Source organism: Balaenoptera musculus, chromosome 11 (assembly GCF_009873245.2).
Source record: "Balaenoptera musculus isolate JJ_BM4_2016_0621 chromosome 11, mBalMus1.pri.v3, whole genome shotgun sequence".
Taxonomy (NCBI): Eukaryota; Metazoa; Chordata; class Mammalia; order Artiodactyla; family Balaenopteridae; genus Balaenoptera; species Balaenoptera musculus.
In genome coordinates, this window is record NC_045795.1 from 25,536,061 (window position 1) to 25,562,083 (window position 26,023).

The 26,023-nt window shown below is 40.8% G+C and overlaps 1 protein-coding gene across 1 annotated transcript in view; it reads left to right on the forward strand.

The window, feature by feature from the left end:
- The window catches only part of PKHD1 (PKHD1 ciliary IPT domain containing fibrocystin/polyductin), a 432,943-nt gene that overhangs the window by 130,436 nt on the left and 276,484 nt on the right, over positions 1-26,023 (forward strand). Inside the window, 1 exon segment of the mRNA XM_036869192.1 lies at positions 11,058-11,214. Coding sequence (XP_036725087.1) covers positions 11,058-11,214 — 157 coding nt within the window.

Genomic DNA, 26,023 nt, shown 5'->3' on the forward strand with positions numbered 1-26,023 from the left:
GAAGTCTTTTTAGTGATGCTGTCAGCATTCTTTTTTGCTTGATTGGATCAAATTGAAGGAACTGAAGGATAAAGATGTTGGAAAGTGGGCCACCTCCTCTGTCTCATGGGGTTATTGCTCTAGGAGGCCTGTGGAATAGAATTATACTACCATTGTGTCAACTATGAAAATGTAGAGCTACCATTCTTATGGCAGCGCACATGTAACCATGAATTCCCTGACAACTTGAAATCATGGAGATATTTGACTCTTCTACTTCCCTAGGTGCTGTCGGACAGTTGAGGATGCATTAATTTTTTAGGAAAAAATTTTGCTAAAAGTTTAGGAATTTTTTACTTTTAGTATTTAGTCACTGTTTTGTAATAGGCATGAATCATTGATACATTTTATATAATTTCAAGATACCTTTATTATGATAAGGAAAAGCTTTGGGCAGAGGGAAGCTTAGATCTTTTGAAATTTAATGCTTAACATTGATAACCATTTGTAAAGTACTACATTCAATAAAGAGGCTTAAGGTGAAAGAAAAAATCAGTGGAGGATTTCATAGGGAGATTGAATCTGAGTCTCTGGTTTTAATTTTGATACATTTACCCTTGTTTGGTTTTAAGTTTACATAGAGTTTGAAAACACAGAAAGGAGTGGGAAAGGATGTGGGCCAAACTCAATGGATCAAGAGACCTAGGGAACATAACATTTTAAAGTAATTTTGGACCTTATCACTTATTTGCTCACCTATTGTATCAAGAAGGCATGTATGCTTATGTGTGTGTGTGATATCTATAAATGCGTGTGGAATTTGCAGGTGGATGATTCACTTAAGAAATCATTTCATCAATTTTTATTTTCCACTTAACTATGTGTCAGACACTTTTTAGGGGGTTGGGGATATAGCAATGACCAAAACAAAGTCCCTGTTTTTCATTTGAGTAATAAGCTCAATGGATGATAAGTACACAAGGCATGATATGGTCTAGTACAAGGATGAAGCAGTATTAGGATGAAGGAGTGATGGGACATAGCATTTTAATAAGGAGACAGAGAAGGAAGTGTTGGTTGAGCAGAGACCTGAATGAAGTAAGGGAGTGTGCCTTGCAGATATTTTGGCCGAGAGCATCCCAAGAGAGGCCATGTGAGCGGGAAGACCCGAGGTAGGAACTTGCTTGGCTGGGTCCAGGCTGTCTTCACCTCCACGGCCTTTAACACAACCTTTAAACTCTTTGAGCCTTTGTTTACTCAGCTGTAAAGAGGTTATAACAATATTTGACCTTCCCACCTGCTGGGTTGGGGCTAAGTATAGCAATTTTCTTTTTTTTAACATCTTTATTGGATTATAGTTGCTTTACATTGTTGTGTTAGTTGATCCTGTATAACAAAGTGAATCAGCTTTATGTATACATATATCCCCATTACCCTCCCTCTTGTGTCTCCCTCCCACCCTCCCTATCCCACCCCTCTAAGTGGTCAAAAAGCACTGAGCTGATCTCCCTGTGCTATGCGGCTGCTTCCCACTAGCTAGCTATTTTACATTGGGTGTTGTATATATGTCAATGCTACTCTCTCACTTCGTCCAAGCTTACCCTTCCCCCTACCTGCGTCCTCAAGTCCATTCTCTATGCCTGTGTCTTTATTCCTGTCCTGCCACTATGTTCTTCAGAACCATTTTTTTTTTTTTTTAGATTCCATATATATGTGTTAGCATATGGTATTTGTTTTTCTCTTTCTGACTTACTTCAGTCTGTATGACAGACTCTAGGTCCATCCACCTGACTACAAATAACTCCAATTTCGTTCCTGAGTAAAATTCCATTGTATATATGTGCCACATCTTCTATATCCATTCATCTGTTGATGGACACTTAGGTCGCTTCCATGTCCTGGCTGTTGTAAATTGTGCTTCAATGAACATTGCGGTACATGACTCTTTTTGAATTATGGTTTTTTCAGTGTATATGCCCAGTAGTGGGATTGCTGGGTCATATGGTAGTTCTATTTTTAGTTTTTTAAGGAACCTCCATACTGTTCTCCATAGTGACTGTATCAATTTACATTCCCACCAGCTGCTGCACCAACAGTGCAAGAGGGTTCCCTTTTCTGCACACCGTCTCCAGCATTTCTTGTTTGTAGACTTTTTGATGATGGCCATTCTAACTGGTGTGAGGTGATACCTCATTGTAGTTTTGATTTGCATTTCTCTAATGATTAGTGATGTTGAGCATGCTTTCATGTGTTTGTTGGCAATCTGTATATCTTCTTTGGAGAAATGTCTATTTAGGTTTTCTGCCCATTTTTTGTTTGGGTTGTTTGTCTTTTTGATATTGAGCTGCATGAGCTGCTTGTGTATTTTGGAGATTAATCCTTTGTCAGTTGCTTCGTTTGCAAATATTTTCTCCCATTCTGAGGGTTGTCTTTTGGTCTTGTTTATGGTTTCCTTTGCTGTGTAAAAGCTTTTAAGTTTCATTAGGTCCTATTTGTTTATTTTTGTTTTTATTTCCATTTCTCTAGGAGATGGGTCAAAAAGGATCTTGCTGTGATTTATGCCATAGGGTGTTCTGCCTATGTTTTCCTCTAAGAGTTTGATAGTGTCTGGCCTTACATTTAGGTCTTTAATCCATTTTGAGTTTATTTTTGTGTATGGTGTTAGGGAGTGTTTTAATTTCTTTCTTTTACATGTTGCTGTCCAGTTTTCCTAGCACCATTTATTGAAGAGGCTGTCTTTTCTGCATTGTATATTCTTGCCTCCTTTATCAAAGATAAGGTGACCATATGTGCGTGGGTTTACCTCTGGGCTTTGTATCCTGTTGCATTGATCTATATTTCTGTTTTTGTTCCAGTACCGTACTGTCTTGATTAGTGTAGCTTTGTAGTATAGTCTGAAGTCAGGGAGCCTGATTCCTCCAGCTCCGTTTTTCTTTCTCACGATTGCTTTGGCTATTTGGGGTCTTTTGTGTTTCCATACAAATTGTGAACTTTTTTGTTCTAGTTCTGTGAAAAATGCCATTGGTAGTTTGATAGGGATTGTGTTGAATCTGTAGATTGCTTTGGGTAGTATAGTCATTTTCACAATGTTGATTCTTCCAATCCAAGAACATGGTATATCTCTCCATCTGTTTGTATCATATTAATTTCTTTCATCAGTGTCTTATAGTTTTCTGCATACAGGTCTTTTGTTTCCTTAGGTAGGTTTATTCCTAGGTATTTTATTCTTTTTGTTGCAGTGGTTAATGGGAGGGTTTTCTTAATTTCTCTTTCAGATTTTTTATCATAAGTATATGGGAATGCCAGAGATTTCTGTGCATTAATTTTGTATCCTGCTACTTTACAAAATTCATTGATTAGCTCTAGTAGTTTTCTGGTGGGATCTTTAGGATTCTCTATATATAGTATCATGTCATCTGCAAACAGTGACAGCTTTACTTCTTCTTTTCCGAGTTGGATTCCTTCTATTTCTTTTTCTTCTCTGATTGCTGTGGCTAAAACTTCCAAAACTATGCTGAATAACAGTGGTGAGAGTGGGCAACCTTGTCTTGTTCCTGATCTTAGTGGAAATGGTTTCAGTTTTTCCCCATTGAGAATGATGTTGGTGTGGGTTTGTCATACATGGCCTTTATTATGTTGAGGTCAGTTCCCTCTATGCCTACTTTCTGGAGAGTTTTTTTTTAACACAAATGGGTGTTGAATTTGTTGAAAGCTTTTTCTGCATCTATTGAGATTACCATATGATTTTTCTCCTTCAATTTGTTAATATGGTGTCTCACATTGATTGATTTGCATATATTGAAGAATCCTTGCATTCCTGGGATAAACCCCACTTTATCATGGTGTATGATCCTTTGAATGTTCTTCTGGATTCTGTTTGTTAGTATTTTGTTGAGGCTTTTTACATCTATGTTCATCAGTGATACTGGCCTGTAGTTTTCTCTTTTGTGTGTGACGTCTTTGTCTGGTTTTGGTATCAGGGCGATGGTGGCCTCGTAGAATGAGTTTGGGAGTGTTCCTCCCTCTGCTACATTTTGGAAGATTTTGAGAAGGATGGGTGTTAGCTCTTCTCTAAATGTTTGATAGAATTCACCTGTGAAGCCATCTGGTCCTGGGCTTTTGTTTGTTGGAAGATTTTTAATCACAGTTTCAATTTTAGTGCTTGTGATTGGTCTGTTTATATTTTCTATTTCTTCCTGGTCCAATCTCAGAAGGTTGTGCTTTTCTAAGAATTTGTCCATTTCTTCCAGGTTGTCCATTTTATTGGCATAGAGTTGCTTGTAGTAATCTCTCATGATCCTTTGTATATCTGCAGTGTCAGTTGTTACTTCTCCTTTTTCATTTCTGATGCCACTGATTTGAGTCTTCTCCCTTTTTTTCTTGATGAGCCTGGCTAATGGTTTATCAATTTTGTTTATCTTCTCAAAGAACCAGCTTGTAGTTTTATTGATCTTTGCTATCATTTCCTTCATTTCTTTTTCATTTATTTCTGATCTGATCTTTATGATTTCTTTCCTTCTGCTAACTTTGGGTTTTTGTTCTTCTTTCTCTAATTGCTTTAGGTGTAAGGTTAGGTTGCTTGAGATTTTTCTTGTTTCTTGAGGTAGGATTATATTGCTATAAACTTCCCTCTTAGAACTGCTTTTGCTGCATCCCATAGGTTTTGGGCCATCTTGTTTTCATTGTCACTTGTTTCTAGGTATTTTTTGATTTCCTCAGTGATCTCTTTGTTATTTAGTAGTGTATTGTTTAGCCTCCATGGGTTTGTATTTTTTACAGTTTTTTTCCTGTAATTGATATCTAGTCTCATAGCGTTGTAGTCAGAAAAGATACTTGATACGATTTCAATTTTCTTAAATTACCAAGGCTTGATTTGTGACCCAAGGTATGATCTGTCCTGGAGAATGTTCCATGAGCACTTGAGAAGAAAGTGTATTCTGTTGTTTTTGGATGGACTGTCCTATAAATATCAATTAAGTCCATCTTGTTTAATGTGTCATTTAAAGCTTGTGTTTCCTTATTTATTTTCATTTTGGTGGTCCATTGGTGAAAGTGGGGTGTTAAAGTCCCCTACTATGGTTGTGTTACTGTCGATTTCCCCTTTTATGGCTGTTAGCATTTGCCTTGTGTATTGAGGTGCTCCTATGTTGGGTGCATAAATATTTACAATTGTTATATCTCCTTCTTGGATTGATCCCTTGATCATTATGTAGTGTCCTTCTTTGTCTCTTGTAATAGTCTTTATTTTAAAGTCTGTTTTGTCTGATATAAGAATTGCTCCTCCAGGTTTCTCATGATTTCCATTTGCATGGAATATCTTTTTCCATCCCCTCACTTTCAGTCTATATGTGTCTCTAGGTCTGAACTGGGTCTCTTGTAGACAGCACTTATACGGGTCTTGTTTTTGTATCCATTCAGCCAGTCTATGTCTTTTGGTTGGAGCGTTTAATCCCTTTACATTTAAGGTAATTATTGAGATGTATGTTCCTATTACCATTTTCTTAATTGTTTTGGGTTTGTTTTTGTAGGTCTTTTCCTTCTCTTGTTTTTTCTGCCTAGAGAAGTTCCTTAGCAGTTGTTGTAAAGCTGGTTTGGTGGTGCTGAATTCTCTTAGCTTTTGCTTGTCTGTAAAGATTTTAATTTCTCCGTCGAATGTGAATGAGATCCTTGCTGTGTAGAGTAATCTTGGTTGTAGGTTTTTCCTTTCATCACTGTAAATATTTCCTGCCACTCTCTTCTGGCTTTCAGAGTTTCTGCTGAAAGATCAGCTGTTAACCTGATGGGGATTCCCTTGTATGTTATTTGTTGTTTTTCCCTTGCTGCTTTTAATATTTTTTCTTTGTATTTAATTTTTGATAGTTTGATTAATATGTGTCTTGGCATGTTTCTCCCTGGATTTATCCTGTATGGGACTCTCTGCACTTCCTGGACTTGATTGAATATTTCCTTTCCCATATTAGGGAAGTTTTCAACTATAATCTCTTCAAATATTTTCTCAGTCCCTTTCTTTTTCTCTTCTTCTTCTGGGACCCCTATAATTCGAATGTTGGTGCGATTAATGTTGTCCCAGAGGTCTCTGAGACTGTCCTCAATTCTTTTCATTCTTTTTCTTTATTCTGCTCTGTGGTAGTTATTTCCACTATTTTATCTTCCAGGTCACTTATCTGTTCTTCTGCCTCAGTTATTCTGCTATTGATTCCTTCTAGAGAATTTTAAATTTCATTTATTGTGTTGTTCATCATTGTTTGCTTGCTCTTTAGTTCTTCTAGTTCCCTGTTAAATGTTTCTTGTATTTTTTCCATTCTATTTCCAAGATTTTGCATCATCTTTACTATCATTGCTCTGAATTCTTTTTCAGGTAGACTGCCTATTTCCTCTTCATTTGTTTGGTCTGGTGGGTTTCTACCTTGCTCCTTCATCTGCTGCAGATTTCTCTGTCTTCTCATTTTCCTTAACTTACTGTGTTTGGGGTCTCCTTTTTGCAGGCTGCAGGTTCATAGTTCCCATTGTTTTTGGTGTCTGCCCCCAGTGGGTAAGGTTGGTTCAGTGGATTGTGTAGGTGTCCTGGTGGATGGGCCTGGTGCCTGTGTTCTGGTGGATGAGGCTGGGTCTTGTCTTTCTGGTGGGCAGGACTGCGTCCGGTGGTGTGTTTTGGGGTGTCTGTGAACTTAGTATGATTTTAGGCAGCCTCTGTGCTAATGGGTTGCGTTGTGTTCTTGTCTTGCTAGTTGTTTGGCATGGGGTATCCAGCACTGGAGCTTGCTGGTTGTTGAGTGGAGCAGGGCCGTAGTGTTGAGTTGGAGATCTCTGGGAGAGCTCTTGCTGACTAATATTACGTGGGGCCGGGAGGTCTCTGGTGGACCAGTGTCCTGAACTCAGGTCTCCCTCCTCAGAGTCCCAGTCCTGACACCTGACTGGAGCACCAAGACCCTGTTAGCCACACAGCTCAGAAGAAAAGGGAGAAAAAAAAGAAAGAAAGAAAAATAAAATAAAATAAATACAGTTATTAAAATAAAAAATTAAAAAATACATTAAAATAAAAAAGTAATTAAAAAAAAAGTAAAAAATAAAAAAAGAGAGCAACCAAACCAATAAACAAATCTACCAATGATAACAAGCACTAAAAACTAAACTAAGATAAACATATAAATCAGAATCTAGTCAGTTACATACAGCAAACCCCACGTCTACAGTTGCTCTCAAAGTGCACTGCCTCAATTTTGGGATGATTCGTTGTCTATTCAGGTATTCCACAGATGCTGGGTACATCAAGTTGATTGTGGAGATTTAATCCACTGCTCCTGAGGCTGCTGGGAGAGATTTCCCTTTCTCTTCTTTGTTCGCACAACTCCTGGTTTTCAGCTTTGGATTTGGCTCTGCCTCTGCGTGTAGGTTGCCCTCTGGCATCTGTTCTTCACCCAGACAGGAGGGGGTTAAATGAGTGGGTGATTAGGGGACTCTGGGTCACTCAGGCCAGGGGCAGGGAAGGGTACGGAATACGGGGTGAGCCTGTGGTGGCAGAGGCCAGCATGATGTTGCAACAGCCTGAGGTGCGCCGTGTGTTCTCCTGGGGAAGTTGTACCTGGATCATGGGACCCTGGCAGTGGTGGGCTGCACAGGCTCCCAGGAGGGGAGGTGTGGATAGTGACCTGTGCTTGCACACAGACTCCTTGGTGGCTGCAGCAGCAGCCTTAGCATCTCACGCCCGCCTCTGGTGATCACGCTGATAGCCACAGCTCCTGCCCATCTCTGGAGCCCGTTTAGGTGGTTCTCTGAATCTCCTCTCCTCGCGCACCCAGAAACAATGGTCTCTTGCCTCTTAGACAGTTCCAGACTTTTTCCCGGAATCCCTCCCATTTAGCTGTGGTGCACTAGCCCCCTTCAGGCTGTGTTCATGCAGCCAACCCCAGTCCTCTCCCCGGGATCTGACCTCTGAAGCTTGAGCCTCAGCTCCCAGCCCCCACCTGCCCCAGAAGGTGAGCAGACAAGCCTCTCGGGCTGGTTAGTGCCGGTCAGCACTGATCCTCTGTGTGGGAATCTCTCCGCTTTGCCCTCTGCGCCCCTGTTGCTGCGCTCTCCTCCGTGGCTCCGAAGCTTCACCCCCCACCCCCTGTTTCCACCAGTGAAGGGGCTCCTTAGTGTGTGGAAACCTTTCCTCCTTCACAGCTCCCTCCCAGAGGTGCAGGTCCCATCCATATTCTTTTGTCTCTGTTTTTTCTTTTTTCTTTTGCCCTACCCAGGTGCATGGGGAGTTTCTTGCCTTTTGGGAAGTCTGAGGTCTTCTGCCAGCATTCTGTAGGTGTTCTGTAGGAGTTGTTCCACAGGTACATGTATTTTTGATGTATTTGTGGGAAGGAAGGTGATCTCCACGTCTAACTCCTCCGCCATCTTGAAAGTCCTGAGTAGGGCAATTTTCAAAGGCTTTTCGACCAGGCCAAGATGATAGAACACAGGGAAGGCAACCAATGATACACACAGCTGCTTCCGAGCCAGAGAGAAAGTCTTTAAAGTTCCCTCAGAGCTAAGATGACAGGTATCAGTGCTAACCTTGAGGTTTGAAAGGTTCTCAAGTTAATTACGGGAAGACATCATGGAATGGTCCTCCTCTGACTTCCTTTTACCTAATCAATGTCTAGTTGTTCCAGATCTTCCCATTTTGAGGGTCCTGTGCCCAGGTTTTTTGTGTAGTTCTGTAGCTGGGCTTGGATCTGAACACGAGGCTCACGTCTCAGAAAAAGTCAAGCTGCTGAAGCTGCTGAATTCTTCACTCCTCCTCATGGCTCATCCACACACCCTTGCTAGCCTTCCCTGGGCTTCAGGGGCTGGTGTGAAGGGAGCCTCCCAGTTCCTTTTTTGGATCTATCTCCCTCTTCTCTAACCCTTGCCTTGAATTGGTCCTCAAAATTTGATGCAGAAGTGCCATCAAGGAGATGATTAAAATGACAGATCCCTGGTCCCACCTCCTGAGCATTTTTTAAAAAAATTGAAGTATAGTTGATTTACTATGTTGTGTTAGTTTCAAGTGTACAGCAAAGTAATTCGGATATATATATATATATATATATATTCTTTTTCAGATTCTTTTCCATTATAGGTTTTTACAAGATACTGAATATAGTTCCCTGTGCTATATATAGTAGGTCCTTGTTGTTTATTTGTTTTATATATAGTAGTGTGTATTTGTTAATTCCAATCTCCTAATTGATCCCTCCTCCTGAGCTTTTGGTGCCATCCTGGTGGCATTGAGAGAATCTGCACCTTAAACAGCTCTAGGCTGAGAAACCCTGTCTGAAACATCATCTTTAAAATAAAGGGATAGGATTTCTCTAGAGTCCTTTCCATCTCTGACCTTCTAGAAATCCAAGCTTTTTCACATGTCTTGTCTTAGTGACTCAGGGCTGACTTACAGATAATCTGGTTCACCTTCTCTGGAGTTGTCTTCACCATCTTTTGGTCTTTTCCATCTTGTCACCACTTTATTCCACTCCAGTTTCCTCCTATTGGCCCCCCTTTTTCTTTGTGGATTCTGCAGAAGTGAATTAAAGGATTATAGGAAGGTAGAATGTCTAGTTGTATGAGGAGCCCTTTCTGTAATTTTACCTCCCCATGCCTAGCTTCAGTGTGAAATAGGTAGAGAGCTAAACATCTGTCCCACTTTTTGAGTCTTTGGATGGTCATCCTGTGGTCATGGTTCATACAGCTCACAATGATGCTTGGGTACCACACGTTCTTTTTTTCCTGGGACTGCTTATCACTGTGCCTGATGCCTTTCCATCTCTTAAATTGGGATGAGTCACTGACTTATTTCTCCTTTATAGATGCAGAAAATGAAAAGATCCTGCTTTTCCTTATCCCCAAGTCTTGTTGGTGATCGGGTTCAGTATATAACTCAGGACTAGTGAGCTGGGGCTCAGTACACCTGGAAAATCTACTGACTTCTGGCAACACATTTGTCCATTTTCTCTCTCAGAAGTACTCCAGGGCACTGTTCTCTGTGGAGGTGCAGTTATTGGTATTATAAACATGCCTCCCCTTCTTCATGATCTTCTCCCATCTGCCTCAAACATCTCACAAGAGGACTTTCTAGGCAGTTGTTTTATAGGAACTGGGGCTTCGCTTTAGGTTGGCATCTGTGTGGGAAGAAGAACTGTGGGGAGAGAGTCATACACATGTCATCTGTATGACCTTGAGCTAATCACCTTGTCCAAGAGGACTTCATTACATTTGTCAGAATTACAGTTCCATAGCTGCACAGGACATTTAAACCTGTTCTCCGCCTCTTGCATGAGCCAGATACTGCTTTCTGTGATTTTCACATCCTTGGTTTGAAAACCACGTGAGTTCAATGTGACTGTAAATTAACAGGAAGCCAGAAGCTCTGAGAGGGAGACGGCAGGGGGTGAAGGGTGCTTCCTCCTCTAGGCTCTTCACGGTCCCACTCCCAGCACCTTCCTCAAAGGTTCTGGGTTGTCATCTGAAGTCAGCTGGCACTTTTCCTGTGCACAAACTTTGCCAGGGTGGAGGCACCAAACACAGAGGGAAAGGCATCAGTAATATCAAAAGAGGCAGGGTGGGAGGATGGATCTGAACACGTGGAGAGAGGAATGTTCCTATAAAACAAGGACACTTGGCAGCAGAGCCAGTGAAAAATGGTACCAATTATATAAAGCAAAATGCCACACATCAAGCAGAATGTTTTAATTCTCTCTATTCCGGGCTATTTATGACTTTTTGTCCAAGACTCAACACACGTCTGTAAAAATAAAAAATGGAATCGACCCCATCTGTTAGGTAGAAGGCGGCCTGTGCTGGGGAAAAAAAGGTAAGAAAGTATTACCAGCATATCGTTGGAGAATTCCAGAGGCTGAACACAGAACTTTGAGTACGACTTTGCCCCTTCCGTATTTTCCCTTTTTTGAGTTAGTTGTACGAGGGTGACTAATTTTATGGAGATGTTTAAAATTATATTTAAATTAATTTGAATTTAAGGAGTTTCTGTTCTGATGGATCACCCAGACTATCCTGCTTGAAAACAAAACAAAACAAAACAAAACAAAATAACCAAACCTGTTTTCCAGGGCAACTTTCCCTTTCAGTTCTGCCGGAGGTGGTCCAGGGCTCACAGCTGGTTTCCCGAGAGACTGCCACAAGAGGGCGACAACGTCACGGTAGAGAAAGGCCAGCTGCTCCTGTTGGACACCAACACCAGCATCCTCAACTTCCTGCACGTGAAAGGTTTGCGGAGTTTGGAGATGGGGGTGGCGTTATTATATATGATTTTATCATTTTAGGGGCAGAAGGAAGGGGAACTTTTTGGATAAGTTCCAGCACTTGGTTGACAATTTATTCTCGGACCAAACTGAGATTTCCCTATGAAAGGAAGAAGTGGTCAGAAGGTCAGACTCTTAAAAGCACAGAGCTTGATTATTTTAAGTTTTCAGATGCAAGAGGGTGAACAGTGTTCTCCAAGAATATGCTTCTTTATTCAAGTCTTTTGTGTTCATGCTTGTCCCTGGCAGCACTCACAATATAGCAGGAGGCTCTGACATCAGTTAATGCTGCTGCCTTTGAAATTCCCTGCCAAGAAAGCAATGCCTTCCTGCTTTTACCCTGTTGTGGTTTTGACTTCCTAGTCCCGTGGAAAGTCATATAAATAGGCTTCCTTATTGTGAAACCGGCCACATAGCTCTAGGGTCTGGGAATTTGGGAGAGACTGAGAATTCAAAATTTAACCCCTCCCCCTCATTACCAAGTGACTAAGTCAGTTTTTTCTACCTCCTCGTGAGTTTGTTTCCTTATCTGTTAAATGAGAATAAAAATCATTGCCTACTTCAGTGGCAGATAATAAGGAGTGGTTATCAAAGGGACTCTTGTTCACTGGCAAATGAAAATTACTTGGCAAATGTGATTAGTTATGGAGATCTATAAAACTGCACTAAAATACCATTCTGTACTATAAATATATTTAACATTTACAGGAGCATTTGTTCCTGTTAAAGTTAGCTTGTGGCTATATGAGGGAGAATAAAATATTTTGCAGAGGATAAACTGATGGAGTGTTACTACCCGTCTCTTACAGGTGGACTTATTAGGAATTTTACATTCTTTATTCTACAAGCTTATTTTTTTTTCCTCTGGTAGCAAGGAGAAGATTTCAGGCAAATCAATTAATTAGTACCCTTTAGGAAAAAGGTCTGTGAGCTTGAGCTCCTGACCGGTCTTTGTGGTGGTTGTGTGTGTGTGTAGCCAGTGGCTATGGGGAGTCCTGACTTATTGACAGCTAGCAGCTACCTAAGGACTGGCAATGACAAAGGGAATTTACAGACTTCAAGTCTCAGCTCAGAGAAACGATGCTCTTTACAGGCCTTTAACTAGGATTCTCGCCACAGGAGTCAAATCCTGTTGGAGGATGGGATGCCCTTCAGGCGCTCAAGGGTCTTTGCCTGATATTGATACCATTTGGGAGAAGTTTTGCAGCTAAAAGTCCTCAAACTCAGCCCATCTGAGTCTCTGGATATCCTAGTAGTTCCAGGTAAATGTTCCAGCAAGGAATGGTGTTTGTCGATAGGGCCAGAGACTGAAGATGGAGAAGAGGCATCAGAGGAGAACAGAGGGCAAGGGAAAGGCAGAGGTATGTGGATACACACCTGGCTTCCACTCTTGGAGATTTCGAGATCCTAGTAACCCAGATACTTGCCCCAAGCTGTCACCTTTCAGTGGTGGTTATTCCTAAATGTTCCTGGTTCAGGCAATACTTCACTCTCATTATTTAGAATAAGTGACTAGGTTTAGAAGGGCTAACCCTCATCCCATGGAGAGGGAAAGTCTGTTATGTGAAGGATCCCCCCCATTGGTAAGATTGTGAGGATAAGTGGTGGACACCCGTTTCTGTACAAACAGGAGTTGTTGGTAGGGAGCAGGGTTGCCTAGAGTAAAAGTAAGATTTTAATCACAGAGATATGGGTCATAGCTTCTAGAAAGTATGAGAACTGGGAAAGGACACAGATGAAATTTGGTTCAAGAGATGACTTGTGAATGCTTATTAAGTGGCCTAGGCACTCTGTGTGAGACACAAGAAGAAGTGAAGAATAATGCTTAACATGAATAATGTGCATTACTACTAAAGAAAAAGTAATTAGGGAGCAAATATAAAAGAGTAAAATGTCTAGTTCTAAAACATGTGATGTAGGAGGTAAGGCAGAATGTAGACAGAAGTAATCTGAGTGTCCGGGATGTAAGATTAGAGTTGGATAGTGGAGAGGAGGTGAAGAGCATGTACTTTGTACCTGAGACAAGTTTTGATCGTGTAGACGTCAATATACACACAGATTCAACATGGGAGGAATTTCCCCATCTCACTTAATAGCCAGTGGCTCAGGCCAGAAATCTTGGTGGCACCCTAGATATCTTTCTTTTTCTTATATTCCATGACCAATCCATCAGTGAATCTTATTGGCTGAATCTTCAGCGTGTGTCCCATTAGTACCAACCTAGTCCTATTCAACCTAACTTTTGGCCGGGACCATTTCAAACAACTTCTTAACTGGTTCCCATGTTTCTAATTTCTTTGTCTTCTTTAGTAGCAGAACCCCAGTTTTTATTTGGGGCAGCAGTGTACCCAGCTAAAATGCTATATTTCCTCATCTCCTTTGTAGGTAGACATAGCCTGTGGCTAAGAGCTGGCCAGTGATATGTAAGGGGAAGAGTGGTACAGGACATCTAGGACATTTCCTAAAGTAGAGATGGCTTAGTAGGAGGCATGCCCTATTTGTCCCTCTTTCTTTCTCCTCCCTGCTTCCTGGAATGTAAATGTGATAGCTACATTTTCAACTGCCATCTTGGACCATGAGTTGACTTGCTAAGAATGGGAAAACAGGGAATTCCCTGGAGGTCCAGTGGTTAAGAATCTATGATTCCACTGCAAGGGCATGGGAACTAAGAGCCCACATGCCCCTTGGTGTGGCCAAAAAAAAGAATGAGGAAACAGAAGAATGGAAGAAACCCGGGACTCTGATGTCATACTAGCATGGCACCTGGGGCTGCCCACCTTCTGAGTTGTCATACTAGCATGGCACCTGGGGCTGCCCACCTCTGAAGTACTTTTTGTGATAGAAAAATATACCTTCATGTGTTTAAGTCATTGGTATTTGACTTCTGTGATATATGCTAAAATAACCCCCAATAATTTATTGTCCACGCCCTTTAAAATATGTCAGATCTTATTACTTCTTTTCTCAACCACCCCTACCCCAATGGCTTCTCACCTCACTAGGAATAAGGTTCACACCATTATTAAACTTCTGATCCCTTCATTGACCTTGCCTTCCTCATTCACTCTGCTCCAGCTCTTCTGTGAATATACCAGTGACACACCTGCCTCACGGCCTTTGCACATAATGCCCTTTGCCTGGAATATTCTTCCTCCAGATATTCATGTGGCTAGCTCACTTATTTCATTCTCTCTTTGAGAAAATGTCAACTTATTAGAGAGGACTTGCCATCTTTTCTAAAATTATAACAATCCTATTAGTCCATCCATTTATTTTGCTTTACTTTCCTTCATATCACTTATCACTACATGAGATACTATAATTTACTTGTTTATTTACAGTTCATTTCCTCTGCTAGGATAAGCTCAAAAAGGCAGAGAACTTCCATCAATTATTTACTGCTGTCTCTTCAGTGTCTAGGACCGTGCCTGACTCATGATGTGGGCTCGAAGTACATGTGTTGATTTTTGAATGGGTGGACAAGTAAAATGGTGCAGAATTCAGATCCCGGATGAAATTTAAGAAGTATAATTTTTAAGTTCTTCCTCTCTTAAATATCACTTTTCTCAACTAATTTGCTTTTACTATCCTTAGTTGTGCTCACTGATATCTATCTATATACGTATGTACACACATAAATACATAAATTTACATATATTCACATACATACACATGTATACACATCTACACATCTACATAAAAAAGTATATCTTTATGAATTAGAAATATAAAATCCATGCTAAGTTATTTTTTTGTTTGTTTCTAAAAGACATATGAAGAAGGCTTTCGCTGGGGAAGAACCCCAGCTCTCAACTGTCTGGTTGATATGGTGTAGCTCTCAACCCCTAATGTCTTCTCTTGGTCTATAATAGGTGTGAAAGTACTTGAAGGACAATAAAAATCTATTCAAATATAAGATTGAATTGTTATCATCATCATCAATAACAGCAATTCACTCTCTGAGTATCTGTTACTGTCTTTTTCATACCCATTCATGGTATCAGAAAAATAGCTGTGTGAAATTTTCTTTATTTTTTGATACCATCTATGGGATGAAACAAGGCATGAAAAATTTCAAGCCAAAAAATAATTTATTCAAAAGATCTTAACGAACAAGATATAAAGTATTATAGTGGAAGTACTTTCTCAGCCATTTCCACAGTATTATGAAGAAAACATTCCACATGAAGTATGTACACACTTTGAAAGGATTAGTGCTAAATAGAAGTGAAACTAGATCACCTAAGAACTACATTTGGGACTACTTTATGAAGATATTGCATCCTCCATATTCTTTCCATTCCTGGAAACCAGGATCCCAATATACACAGGGACCAGGCTCCTCCATCAGGAGGAGCTCAGCAGTTCTACATACGGCCCTTGAGAGTTCTGAACCCTCTGTGCCTTCCTTATGTTTCCATGTATAAAATAGAACACACTTTCTTTTCTTACAAGTAAAACTTATAGTAGAAAGGAGGATTATAAATTTCTTTGAGGCAATTGGGAAATGGCACCCAAAGACTAAGTTTTCACCGTTATTTATGCTGCTGTATGCTCCTGAACTCTTTGGAAAAAATGGCACATTATTTTGTGACCCTGATAAGAGCTTCAGCTATATCTCTTATGATTTCATCTTAATTAGCAAAAGACCTAGAACTTTTGTCCAGTTACCATTTCTATTTGTTCCCTCCATTCCTCCTCCTCTCTCTTTTTTTTTTTTTTATAAATTTATTTATTTATTTATTTATTTATATTTGGCTGTGTTGGGTCTTCGTTTCTGTGCGAGGGCTTTCTCCAGTTGCGGAGAGCGGGGGCCTCTCTTCATCGCGGTGCGCGGGCCTCTCACTGTCGCGGCCTCTCCCGTTGCGGAGCACAAGCTCCAGACGCGCAAGCTCAGTAGTTGTGGCTCACGGGCTTAGTTGCTCCGCGGCATGTGGGATCTTCCCAGACCAGGGCTCGAACCCGTGTCCCCTGCATTGGCAGGCAGATTCTTAACCACTGCGCCACCAGGGAAGCCCCTCTTTCTTTTTTTTTTTTTTTTTTTTTTTTAAATTATTTTTTAGGAGGTACTGTTAAACACAAAAGAGAATTAACCCCATCAATTAATACTAATGAGCTGGGATGGAAATAGGCATATTGCTTTGATTTAGTTAATTATATTTTTCATTCTTTTATGTTAAGATGCCCAACGGCCATAGGCATCACTGAATTAAAATTTATTATTTTATTCCAGGTAATTATGATGAGCCATAATAACAGAGGCGGAACGTTACCCTCTTGTGTGCACTGTTATGGATTCTGGTCAAGGATCTTGGGCTTGTGGTCTGTAGCTGGGGAAGCATCCATATTTTCTGAATGAAGCAGTGACTCTCTGTCCTGGTGGTCAACCAGCTTGACGTGAAGTGGTCTAGATCTGATGACTAATAAAGGGGAGGATGAACTCTAGAAACCCCTCTTCCCTTGGTGTTGGGCTTTCAAGAGGAAGATATTTTGTAGTTTCTTATTACTCCCAGTGCCTTCATTTTACAAGGCTTGAGCAGAAACTTCTGCTGTTTAATAGTGCATTGGCTTCCTTTCATGTGATTTTCTATTTCTTGGTCTACTGGTGTATACCAAAGCAGTTAAATGCTTGGCAGGCTTTTGAGCCAGAAAGAACTGAGTCTGAATCTGGGCTCTGCTTCTTACCGGCTTTGTGACCTTGGGCAAGTTGCACAGCCTTTGTAAGCCTCAAGTTTCTCCTCTTTAGAGTAAGGCCTGTTTTAGTAATAGCAGCAGGGACAGCAATTGCTAACATTTACTGTTTGCTATTGTGTAGCCATACTACAATGTATCACCCAACTCCTATGGATGTTTTGGGTACTAAATGAAAGAATGTTTCTAAAGCCCTTAGTACAGGGTCTGGCCCAGCACAAGCATTCAGTTCATGTTAGTTGTTGTTTCTTTTGGATTGAAGGGAATAACAGAAGAGATGGCTGAATGTCAGGCCTAAGTTGCAATTTTATTTACAGCTAGTGGCTGCTTCTATATACAAAGCAAACTGGATTACTCAAAGAATTAGCTGGGCAATAAAGACCTCAGATGGCTTCTGCCTCTGTTATCTTCAGAATGCATATTGAAGTGTTTTTCTACAGCAAGAGAGGGAAAGATGCAGAGGTGGAAGTAGCTGAGTTATCCACGAGGTTGCCTCCATTCTCCTTGGTATTTTGACTTTGTGGAAGCGTGTTTTTCTGCTGCAGTTGGGAATGTGGTCTCGTTTTCTCCAAACTCTTTCTTTTAGTTCACAGTTTTGAGGACACTCAGATCTTTTTAGTCTATTATACTGGCGATTTCTATAGTCTAGCAATGCATATTCTTGGTTTATTGAGATGAGCCATCTTTTCTTGACCGACTACTGGGTTCATTGTAGAGTTTCTTTTTTAAAAATTAAAAAAAAATTTTATTGCGGTATAAATGACATATTATATAAATTTCAGGTGTACAACATACTGATTTGGTATTTGTATATATTGCAAAATGATCACCACAATAGTCACCATAGATAGGTACAAAATTTTTTTTCTTTGTGTTGGGAACTTGCAAGATCCACTCTCTTAGCTACTTTCAAATATACAATACAGTATTATTAACTGTAGTCACCATGCTGTACATCACATCTCCAGGATGTATTCGTTTTATAACTAGAAGTGTGTACCTTTTGACCCCTTTCACCCATTTTGCCTACCCCTCACCCATCCACGTCAGGCAACCACCAATCTGGTCTCAATATCTATGAGCTCAGATTTGTCTGTTTTTTGTTTGTTTCTTTGTTTTGTTTTGTTCTTTTCTTTATCTTCCACATATAAGTGAGATCAAATGGTATTTATCTTTTTCTGACTTATTTCACTTAGCCTTACGCCCTCAAGTTTCATCCCTGTTGTTGCAATGGAAAGATTTCATTCTATTTTATCACTAAACAATATTCCATTTTGTGTGTGTGTGTGTGTGTATATATATATATATACACACACACATACACACGTATATATACACCACATTTTAATTATCCATTCATTAGGTTGTTTCCATGCCTTGGCTATTGTAAGTAATACTACAGTGAACATAGGGGTGCATATATCTTTTTGAAGTAGTGTTTTTGTTTTCTTCACATAAATACCCAGAAGTGGAATTGCTGGATCATATGGTAGTTCTATTTTTAGTTTTTTGAGGAACTTCTATACTCTTTTCCACAGTGGCTGCACCAGCTTAGATTCTCACCAACAGTGTAGGAGAGTTCCCTTTTTCCCCACATCCTCGCCAGCTCTTGTTATTTGTTGTCTTTTTGATAATAGCCTCTCTAACAGGTGTGATGTGATATCTCATTGTGGTTTTGATTCGCATTTCCCTGATTATTAGCGATGCTGAATATTTTTTCATGTGCCTGTTGGCCATCTGTGTGTCTCCTACAGTTTCTTCATCGTAGTCAAAGGTTTGAGGATTTTGGAGTGAGGTATTAAGTGCTGTAGCCAGCACAGCCTTTTTATCCCAGGGTTTGTACACTTTGTTCCTTCTAATTAGAACCAAACCGACCTCAGTTTCAGTAGGTGCATGCTTCAGATAATGCTTTACAATGCAGTGATCTGGGAATGCTGTGAAACAGGACTTCCTGGGACATCCTGTGTGGTCCCTCTGTGCATCAGGACCCTGGGAGTTACGGGGCAGGTTACCCCGTGTCTGCAGTTTTAAGACTTCACTGACAGCAGCTTGGATTTAAAGGAAATCCATCTGAAGGCATTGGATACAAATGAAATACCCTGCATTAATATTTTTTTTCTTCCTCTCCTAACTATAGAATGTCTTGGTCAACATGGGAGGGTTTTGTGAACTGATAAAATTTGTTTCAAATGGGTTAGTTTAAAATAACTTATGTGCAAGTTGGCTGCAAAAGGAGATTGAGTGAATTGACTCTTCTTCCAGCTGAAAGCTACCCTTCAAGGCAGGAAATGGGATGATTATGTACAGACAAGGTGACAAGGTTGTCTGATTGGGGCTGGGTCAGCAAACAGGGGGCCTGAGTTCAAATATGAGGTACCCATGGACTTTCCTGTGGCTTTGGATAAGGATCTGGGCCTCAAATCAGTGCACAAAATGGAAATGGTGGTGACTTCCTCCCTTTACAGGAGGAGAGTGGCTTGTATAAATGTCTACCGGCTGTTAATGTTGTTCATCTGTAGCCCTGAGAGGGAAGTGTGGTAAAGGAGTTGGTAAACTTCCTTCCCATAGTTTCAAGCATTGTGCTGAGAAGGGCCTGGGCTGTGCAATGATCTTAAGTGGAAGCCAGATGGAGAAGTCAGCACCAGAAAACATTTACCTGAGTTTTGTGAAATCCACCCTTAACTCCCTTAACTTTGTGCATCTCTATGTGTCAGTCTTTTCTTGGCGACAAATTGGTGTTACTTATTTTATGAGAGGGGACCTTGCTTATATCCAAAGCTAAGTGGATCATTGATAGAATTTTTCATAGGCTAAGAACTTTCATATCATTCATATACAAATCATATAACCTTTATATGAATTGCTTTTATGTTAATTCTTTACAAATTTAATATTAGGGTGTGTTTTTTCTGCCCTTTACCTTTTGGCAAGGTGCAATCTAAGCAAGTAAGCTGAAGAAAGCAGGAGCCAGGTCTGTTTTTGCTCACCTTTGTATTGCTAGGATCATTATATTTCCAGGCACATAGTAGGTACTCAAATAATTGTTGAATGACTGAATTTCTGACCGGAAGAGGCAGATTAATGTTGGTTGTGGATTTCTCTGTGATCAGACTCCTTCCTGTATCCTCAAATGTTAGTGGATTAGTCCAGACAGTGACCAATTTCATTTACTATTTGTGTATCAGGAGATCAGAGACAAAGGCTTTTTAATGTGGGGGACACTTGGCTCTGAAACCCCTTATTTTTCCCAGTCAGACAATGACTTACAATATTTACCTCCAGAGAACAGTCCCAGACGTACTTGATTAGCCTTAAATGAAAGATAAGCCGTTGCTATGAGAAAGGACTTGCTTTCAGTAGATGGGCAGACAGACAGATAGATAGATATTAAACAATTTACAGTTTATGTCTTGACAACTTGGATATTGTAACATGAAAAATGCTATTGAAAGGGACCAGCACTTTCCTAGCACAGAAGCTACAATATTTTCAGTAACAAAAGATAAATATTTCAAACATCCTTCCTTAAAACCCTTCTGGGACTTTCTGTTAGCCTTTAACATCAAGTCTAAACACCATGATATGGCTTACAATGTCCTTCAGGACTTGGTCTCTCCTTACCTCTCTACCTCATTTGTTGATTAATGATTCTCACATCCTGTTTATCCAGACTGTGAGTGAAGTTAGAAATCTGGGATGCTTATGTATCTGGGATTCTTGTGCAGACTGAAATATACTGAAGACAGCTTTTCATTATTATCATTTCCCATGTACTGTAATATTCTTGGGAGTCAAGTAAAGGTAGGATGTACCCTCATTTTTTAAATAAATGCTATGAACGACTATTATTGTTCATTTCTAAAATTATTATGTTGTAGCTGAATCATGGTTACAATACTCAGAGAATAATTATATTTGGAACCTTTTAAATAACAGATTGCTCAGAGAAACATATCAGGTTTCAGGGCTGGTAAAAAAAATGTGATTGGGTCAATGCTAATTGACCTTTGATACAGAGAAAGAAGGAGATTATTTGAATCAGTGAGTAACTTGGTAGTTATGGAGACTTTTACCTGCCTGGAGAAGACAGTGTCTTCCCCCCTGTTTTCTCCTTTCTTTTCTGAGGTCTTAAGTGACTTTCTAAGAATCCATGGAACAGCTGAGGGGCTTCAGAACTTAAATATCAGAAACTTTGTTGGTAAAAGGAAGTTTTGATTTTCTGGAGGTAGAAAGGAAATCCAGATTTAGTTAAGTAGTAATTGACAACAGTAGCTATAATAAAAGGCATTTATTTACATCTCAGGGTTTTGAGTTCCTTTAAATGTTTCTCTTCCACAAATATGTTTATACTTTGTAATTAGCATAGAGTTAATTCATTGATAAGGTTAACTTCACGAGTTTTATGTTTTATAGAAAAAGTAAAAGGCTGAGTCATCACCATTATCTTCTTTCTTGGTTATCTGTAAAGTTGGCCAGTTCACTAAAACCAGGGTATTTCTATTCACCTGGAGCAATTAAACTTCACTGTGACCTTCTGAAAGTGTATTTTTAACATTTTTATTATGGCACCTAGCAGAAAGCCTTGGAAATAACAGCAAATGTTAGTTGAATGACAAAGTGAATTAATCTGCAGTTCCAACTTTGTATTTTTCAACCTGTTTTAGACTATGGACTATGGACATCTGGAACAAGCTTAGTTTACCTAAAGCAGTGGTTCTCAGAGTGTGCTCCCTGATCAGTAGCAAGAGCACCGCCTGGGAGCTTGCTAGAAATGCACATTTTTGGGCCCATAGCAAATGTACTCTGAGGGGGCAAGGTCCACCAATCTGTGTTTTAAGACCTCTGGGTGATTCTGATGCACTCAAGTTTGAGAACTACTAGCCTAAAACAATAGAGGGAACCATATAGTATTGTCAGGACTGGAAGCCAATTAACCTGGCCCAGCTACTCTTTTCCCAAAGAACAGTGGAAAAAAAATCTGTCTGGCCTCATTGACTGGGCCTGTCCTGAGCATGGTATTTTTAGTTAGATGCACTTGTCTCTCCTACCAGGTGAGTCCGAGCTGATGAAAACGATTCCTCCCTATTGTTCGTGGCTCTGAGTCAATGATTTCGTTTCCGATATGTTTTCTGCTACACATTGCCCACTTGACTAGCGGTGCCAGGCTAATTAAGGAATTAGTATGTGGCATCCATTCGGGGCGGTGCGTGATTCTTTTCTTGCGTCCTGAGAACATTTTTGCAAACACTTTCTGGTTCATATTTTCTTTTTTTAATCAGGCAGAGACTTTACAATTAAAATACCGTTAAAGTCATTCTGGCAAGTATTGCAATAAGCATGTTTTTTAATTAAAGGAATAACAGGGGGATGCATAAGCAGCATCGGCTAAAGGGGAGAATTTCATTTGATATCTGTTTTAATTGAAATGAAAATAGAATTGAGAAAAGCGGCAGTAGCCTGTGTGTGTGTGGCTCACTCCTAGGTTGCTAGGCTGAGGTGTTCCGTGCTTGATTAATTAGTAGCCAGCCAGAGAGTGCATTGCCTTTGCCCCCAATCCTTAAAGCCTGATTTATGCCTCACATCCCCCATGAATATGTGAGGGCCCAGGCATCTATTTCCTGAGCTGCTAGTGGATAAGATTATGGAGTGTGCACTGAGCTCTTGGGGGATCTCATTTGCCAGCCAAATTGATTTTCCGCCTCTCTGGCCGGGGACAAGCCCACCTTGAAGGCTTCCAGGCTCTGCTCCAGTGGATCAGGCAAAAGCCTAATCCGGATCTGACCAACAAAGGAAGCTGTGTGCATCCCCACCAGAACGCAGGCTCCGGGCTGTGGCTGCCTTCCCTGAATGCTAGCCTTCTCCTCTTCCTCACCTTCTCCTGACACCCACCTCCACAGCAACACGGTGCTGCAGGGTACAGTAGGGTGCAGCATGGTGCCCCAACTCTGCCCAGTCACTCAGTCTGCCCTCCTTATCCAGGCAGAGCAGGACCCGTGCATCCTGAATGGATGATCATCTCTAATTCTCCAGGGAAAGGGAATGCCACAGGCTCCCCCTGGGGAATTACTGGAAAGGTAACAAAATACAGGATGCTAAACTTTTTAAGGAATTATTCAGAGTCGACACAAAAAGCTGAATGGAGGCTCATCCACATAGATAAGTAAATTGGATAACTTACATCTGAAAATTTAGGTAGTTCAAGCTTTGAATAAAGGAAGGATCTAGTTTGGTGATGCAGATTGATCTAATGAATTGGGGGTCATCCGATCTCTCCCTGCATCTTGCCTTCGTTCATCTCTGTTTTTCCCTCTGCTTAAAATGGAAGTCACTCCCCCCAAGTTCATTTCATCACCTGGCATGTACGTCCTAACCAAGTACACTCTTGCTCTGCACCCTTTTCCCCCAGATCCTCCTCAAAATGACACTAAGTATTTGCCATCATCATCTACCACTTTCCCCAGTTCTTAAAGCTCTTCCAGGAACCCACCCCAACCTTCCGGTTCTTCTCCTAATTCACCTGTTTCTTTGACTCACATGCAAAAATCTTTCTACTTCCTCTCCTGAGTCTAGTCTTTAAATACTATTTGACAGTCTTGTCTCTCTTCTGTTCTCACTCTACGTGTCCGCCTAGGGAGACCTCATTCACTTCTGTAACTTCAACTTCTATTTATTCCACACGTATTTAGTGACCACTTTCCCAGCTCCCTGTATGCCTGGCACCGTTCTAGGCACAGGGGCTGCAATTCTGAATGAAATAGACCACAATTCTTGCTCTCATGGAGTTTATTTCTGTAAGGAAAACAATCAAGTCAGCAAGTTGTATTTTGTGTTAGGTTTTCTGAGCGACATGGAGAAAATGCAGCAGGGAAGGTGGACAGGGAGCTGGGTGTGGTTTGGGGGTGGTTGGGGGGATTTGCACACAGTGAGGGTGAAGGCTGTGAGTCAGGGGAGCAAGAGGGTCAGCGTGGCAGAGGATTGAGAGCCAGGGGAGAGCAGAGGGAGAGGGGGCCAGAAAGGGCCAGCCCTTCAGGGTTTGGTGGGCTTTGACTCTGTGTGTGGTGGGAACCGTTGGAGAATTTCCAGCAGAGAGGTGATCTGATAAGGTTTACATTAAAAATATCACAGTGACTGTTGTTTTAAGAGTAGACCCTGGGGTGGAGGCAGGGGCAGAAGAAAAGAGCTGAGTTAAGAGGCTTTTAGAGTTACCTGGGGATGAGATGAGGGCAAATTAGACCCCAGTGATAGGAGTGGAAGTGGTGAGAAGGGGTTGGATCACAGGGATATTTTGAAGGAAGAATGCACAAAATTCCCTGGAGCTTTGGTTGTGGTGTGAGAGAGAGTGAACACTGACTCTTTCAAACAAAGCAAAGGACTTTCAAACTTTCAAACTGAGGAAAGGGGGGATGGAGTTGCCATTTATGGAAAAGGGAAGGACTGTGGGGCAAGACGAGGAGCTCACTTTCTGGACGTGCTAAGTTGAGAAACCTTTGAGACATCCAGGCGGAGATGTCAAGTAGCAGTTGGGGCAATGAGCCTTGAGCTGAGGGCAGAGGTGGGCCTTAGGGATGTAAATCTGGGAGTTATCAGCCATGAGCATATGATGGGGTTTAAAACCTTAAGACAAGGTGAGAAAAAAAAGTGATCAAGGGACTGAGTCTTGTGACATTCCAAGTGTCAGTGGTTGGGACAAGCAGGAGGAATCAGGTAGAGGAGGTCAGGAGGGGAGGCTCGGGGGGTGGGAGGGCATCCGGGAGGGCACAGTGCTCGGTGGGCGAGGGGAAGGAGTATCAAGAAAGGAGTGAACAAGTACGTTAGATGCTGCTGGCTGCTCAGGAAAGGTGAGAGCTGAGCATCCCGCCTTGGATTCAGCAATGTGGTTGTCATTTGTGACCTCAACAGGACCAGTTTTGGTGGAGTGGCCAGGAAAAGGCACAGCTGGGGAGGGTTCCAAAGAGACTAGAGGGAAAAAATTGGGGTAGAAGGTATACCCAGTTCTTTTGAGGAGTATTCTTGTAAGGTAAAATACTTATACTCTAAATGTTTTCTGTAAGGGGGAAAATAGCTAGAACTGTGTATTTGTTTTTCTTTAAAACACACACACACATACAACAAAATCATTTTGCGGTTATTACAGAGGATGGCTAATTGTAGGGTTAGCCCAAAGCAGGTTTTGATGTACTTTGCAAACATTAGCTAGCTGCTAAAAGTCTCTTTTACTTCCCTTTAAAAGAAATAAAAGAGATGTTTAATGGGAAGAAGTGATTACATGTAAAAAGTTGTGTTCATTTATTTATTTTGGAGGGGAAGTAACAATAATGATGGTTGATTGATTTTTACAAAATTACCCAAGGTCACTCGTGGGACATACTCAGCTTTCATGAACAATCATAACAAACAATGTAAGGGTCACAGCCAAAGGCTGATTTCAGCCCTGCTCTTTATTTCAGCTTCAGAAATGGGGTTGAGCTCTATAAAGTGGAGAAATAAAGTCCTCCCACTGCCCTCCCATACTCAAATAACTATCCTTTAAAGCAGCCTGCTGTATACTTGACTTAAGCTAATAAAGTGTGAGGATGAAAACACTTGGGGCCTTGGCAGAGAGACAGATTAAGTATAAACTTTCCGCTCTTCCACACCAAGAAACTTTCGCCTTGGTTATCACATATCAACCAAAATTAGCTGAATTCCGCATCAAACTCTCTTCCTTTATTTACCTAGATTTCTTATACGTACCTGCCACTGATAAAGTAAGGAGGGAAGGCTTTTTAGCAGGGAAGAGCGATTATTGCATTAATTAATTAGTCCTATTTATAGTACTCTTGACAACACTAATCATTCATGTTTTGGGGCTGAGCTTTTCTCCCTTCATTAGTGTCATAATTAGTTCCTGTCAGTAAATGACATTTTCAAATTTCTACCAGTTTGCTTCAGTGTATTTAATATTTTGCTTGATGGTATAAGGGACAAAACCCAGGTTATAAATGTACCCACTAATCCTTGTAATCTGCCTTTTCTGCCAGATTATCTGCCTTTTGCCAAATCCTTTTCGGAATGAGGCGAGGTATAGCTACATGAACAAAATT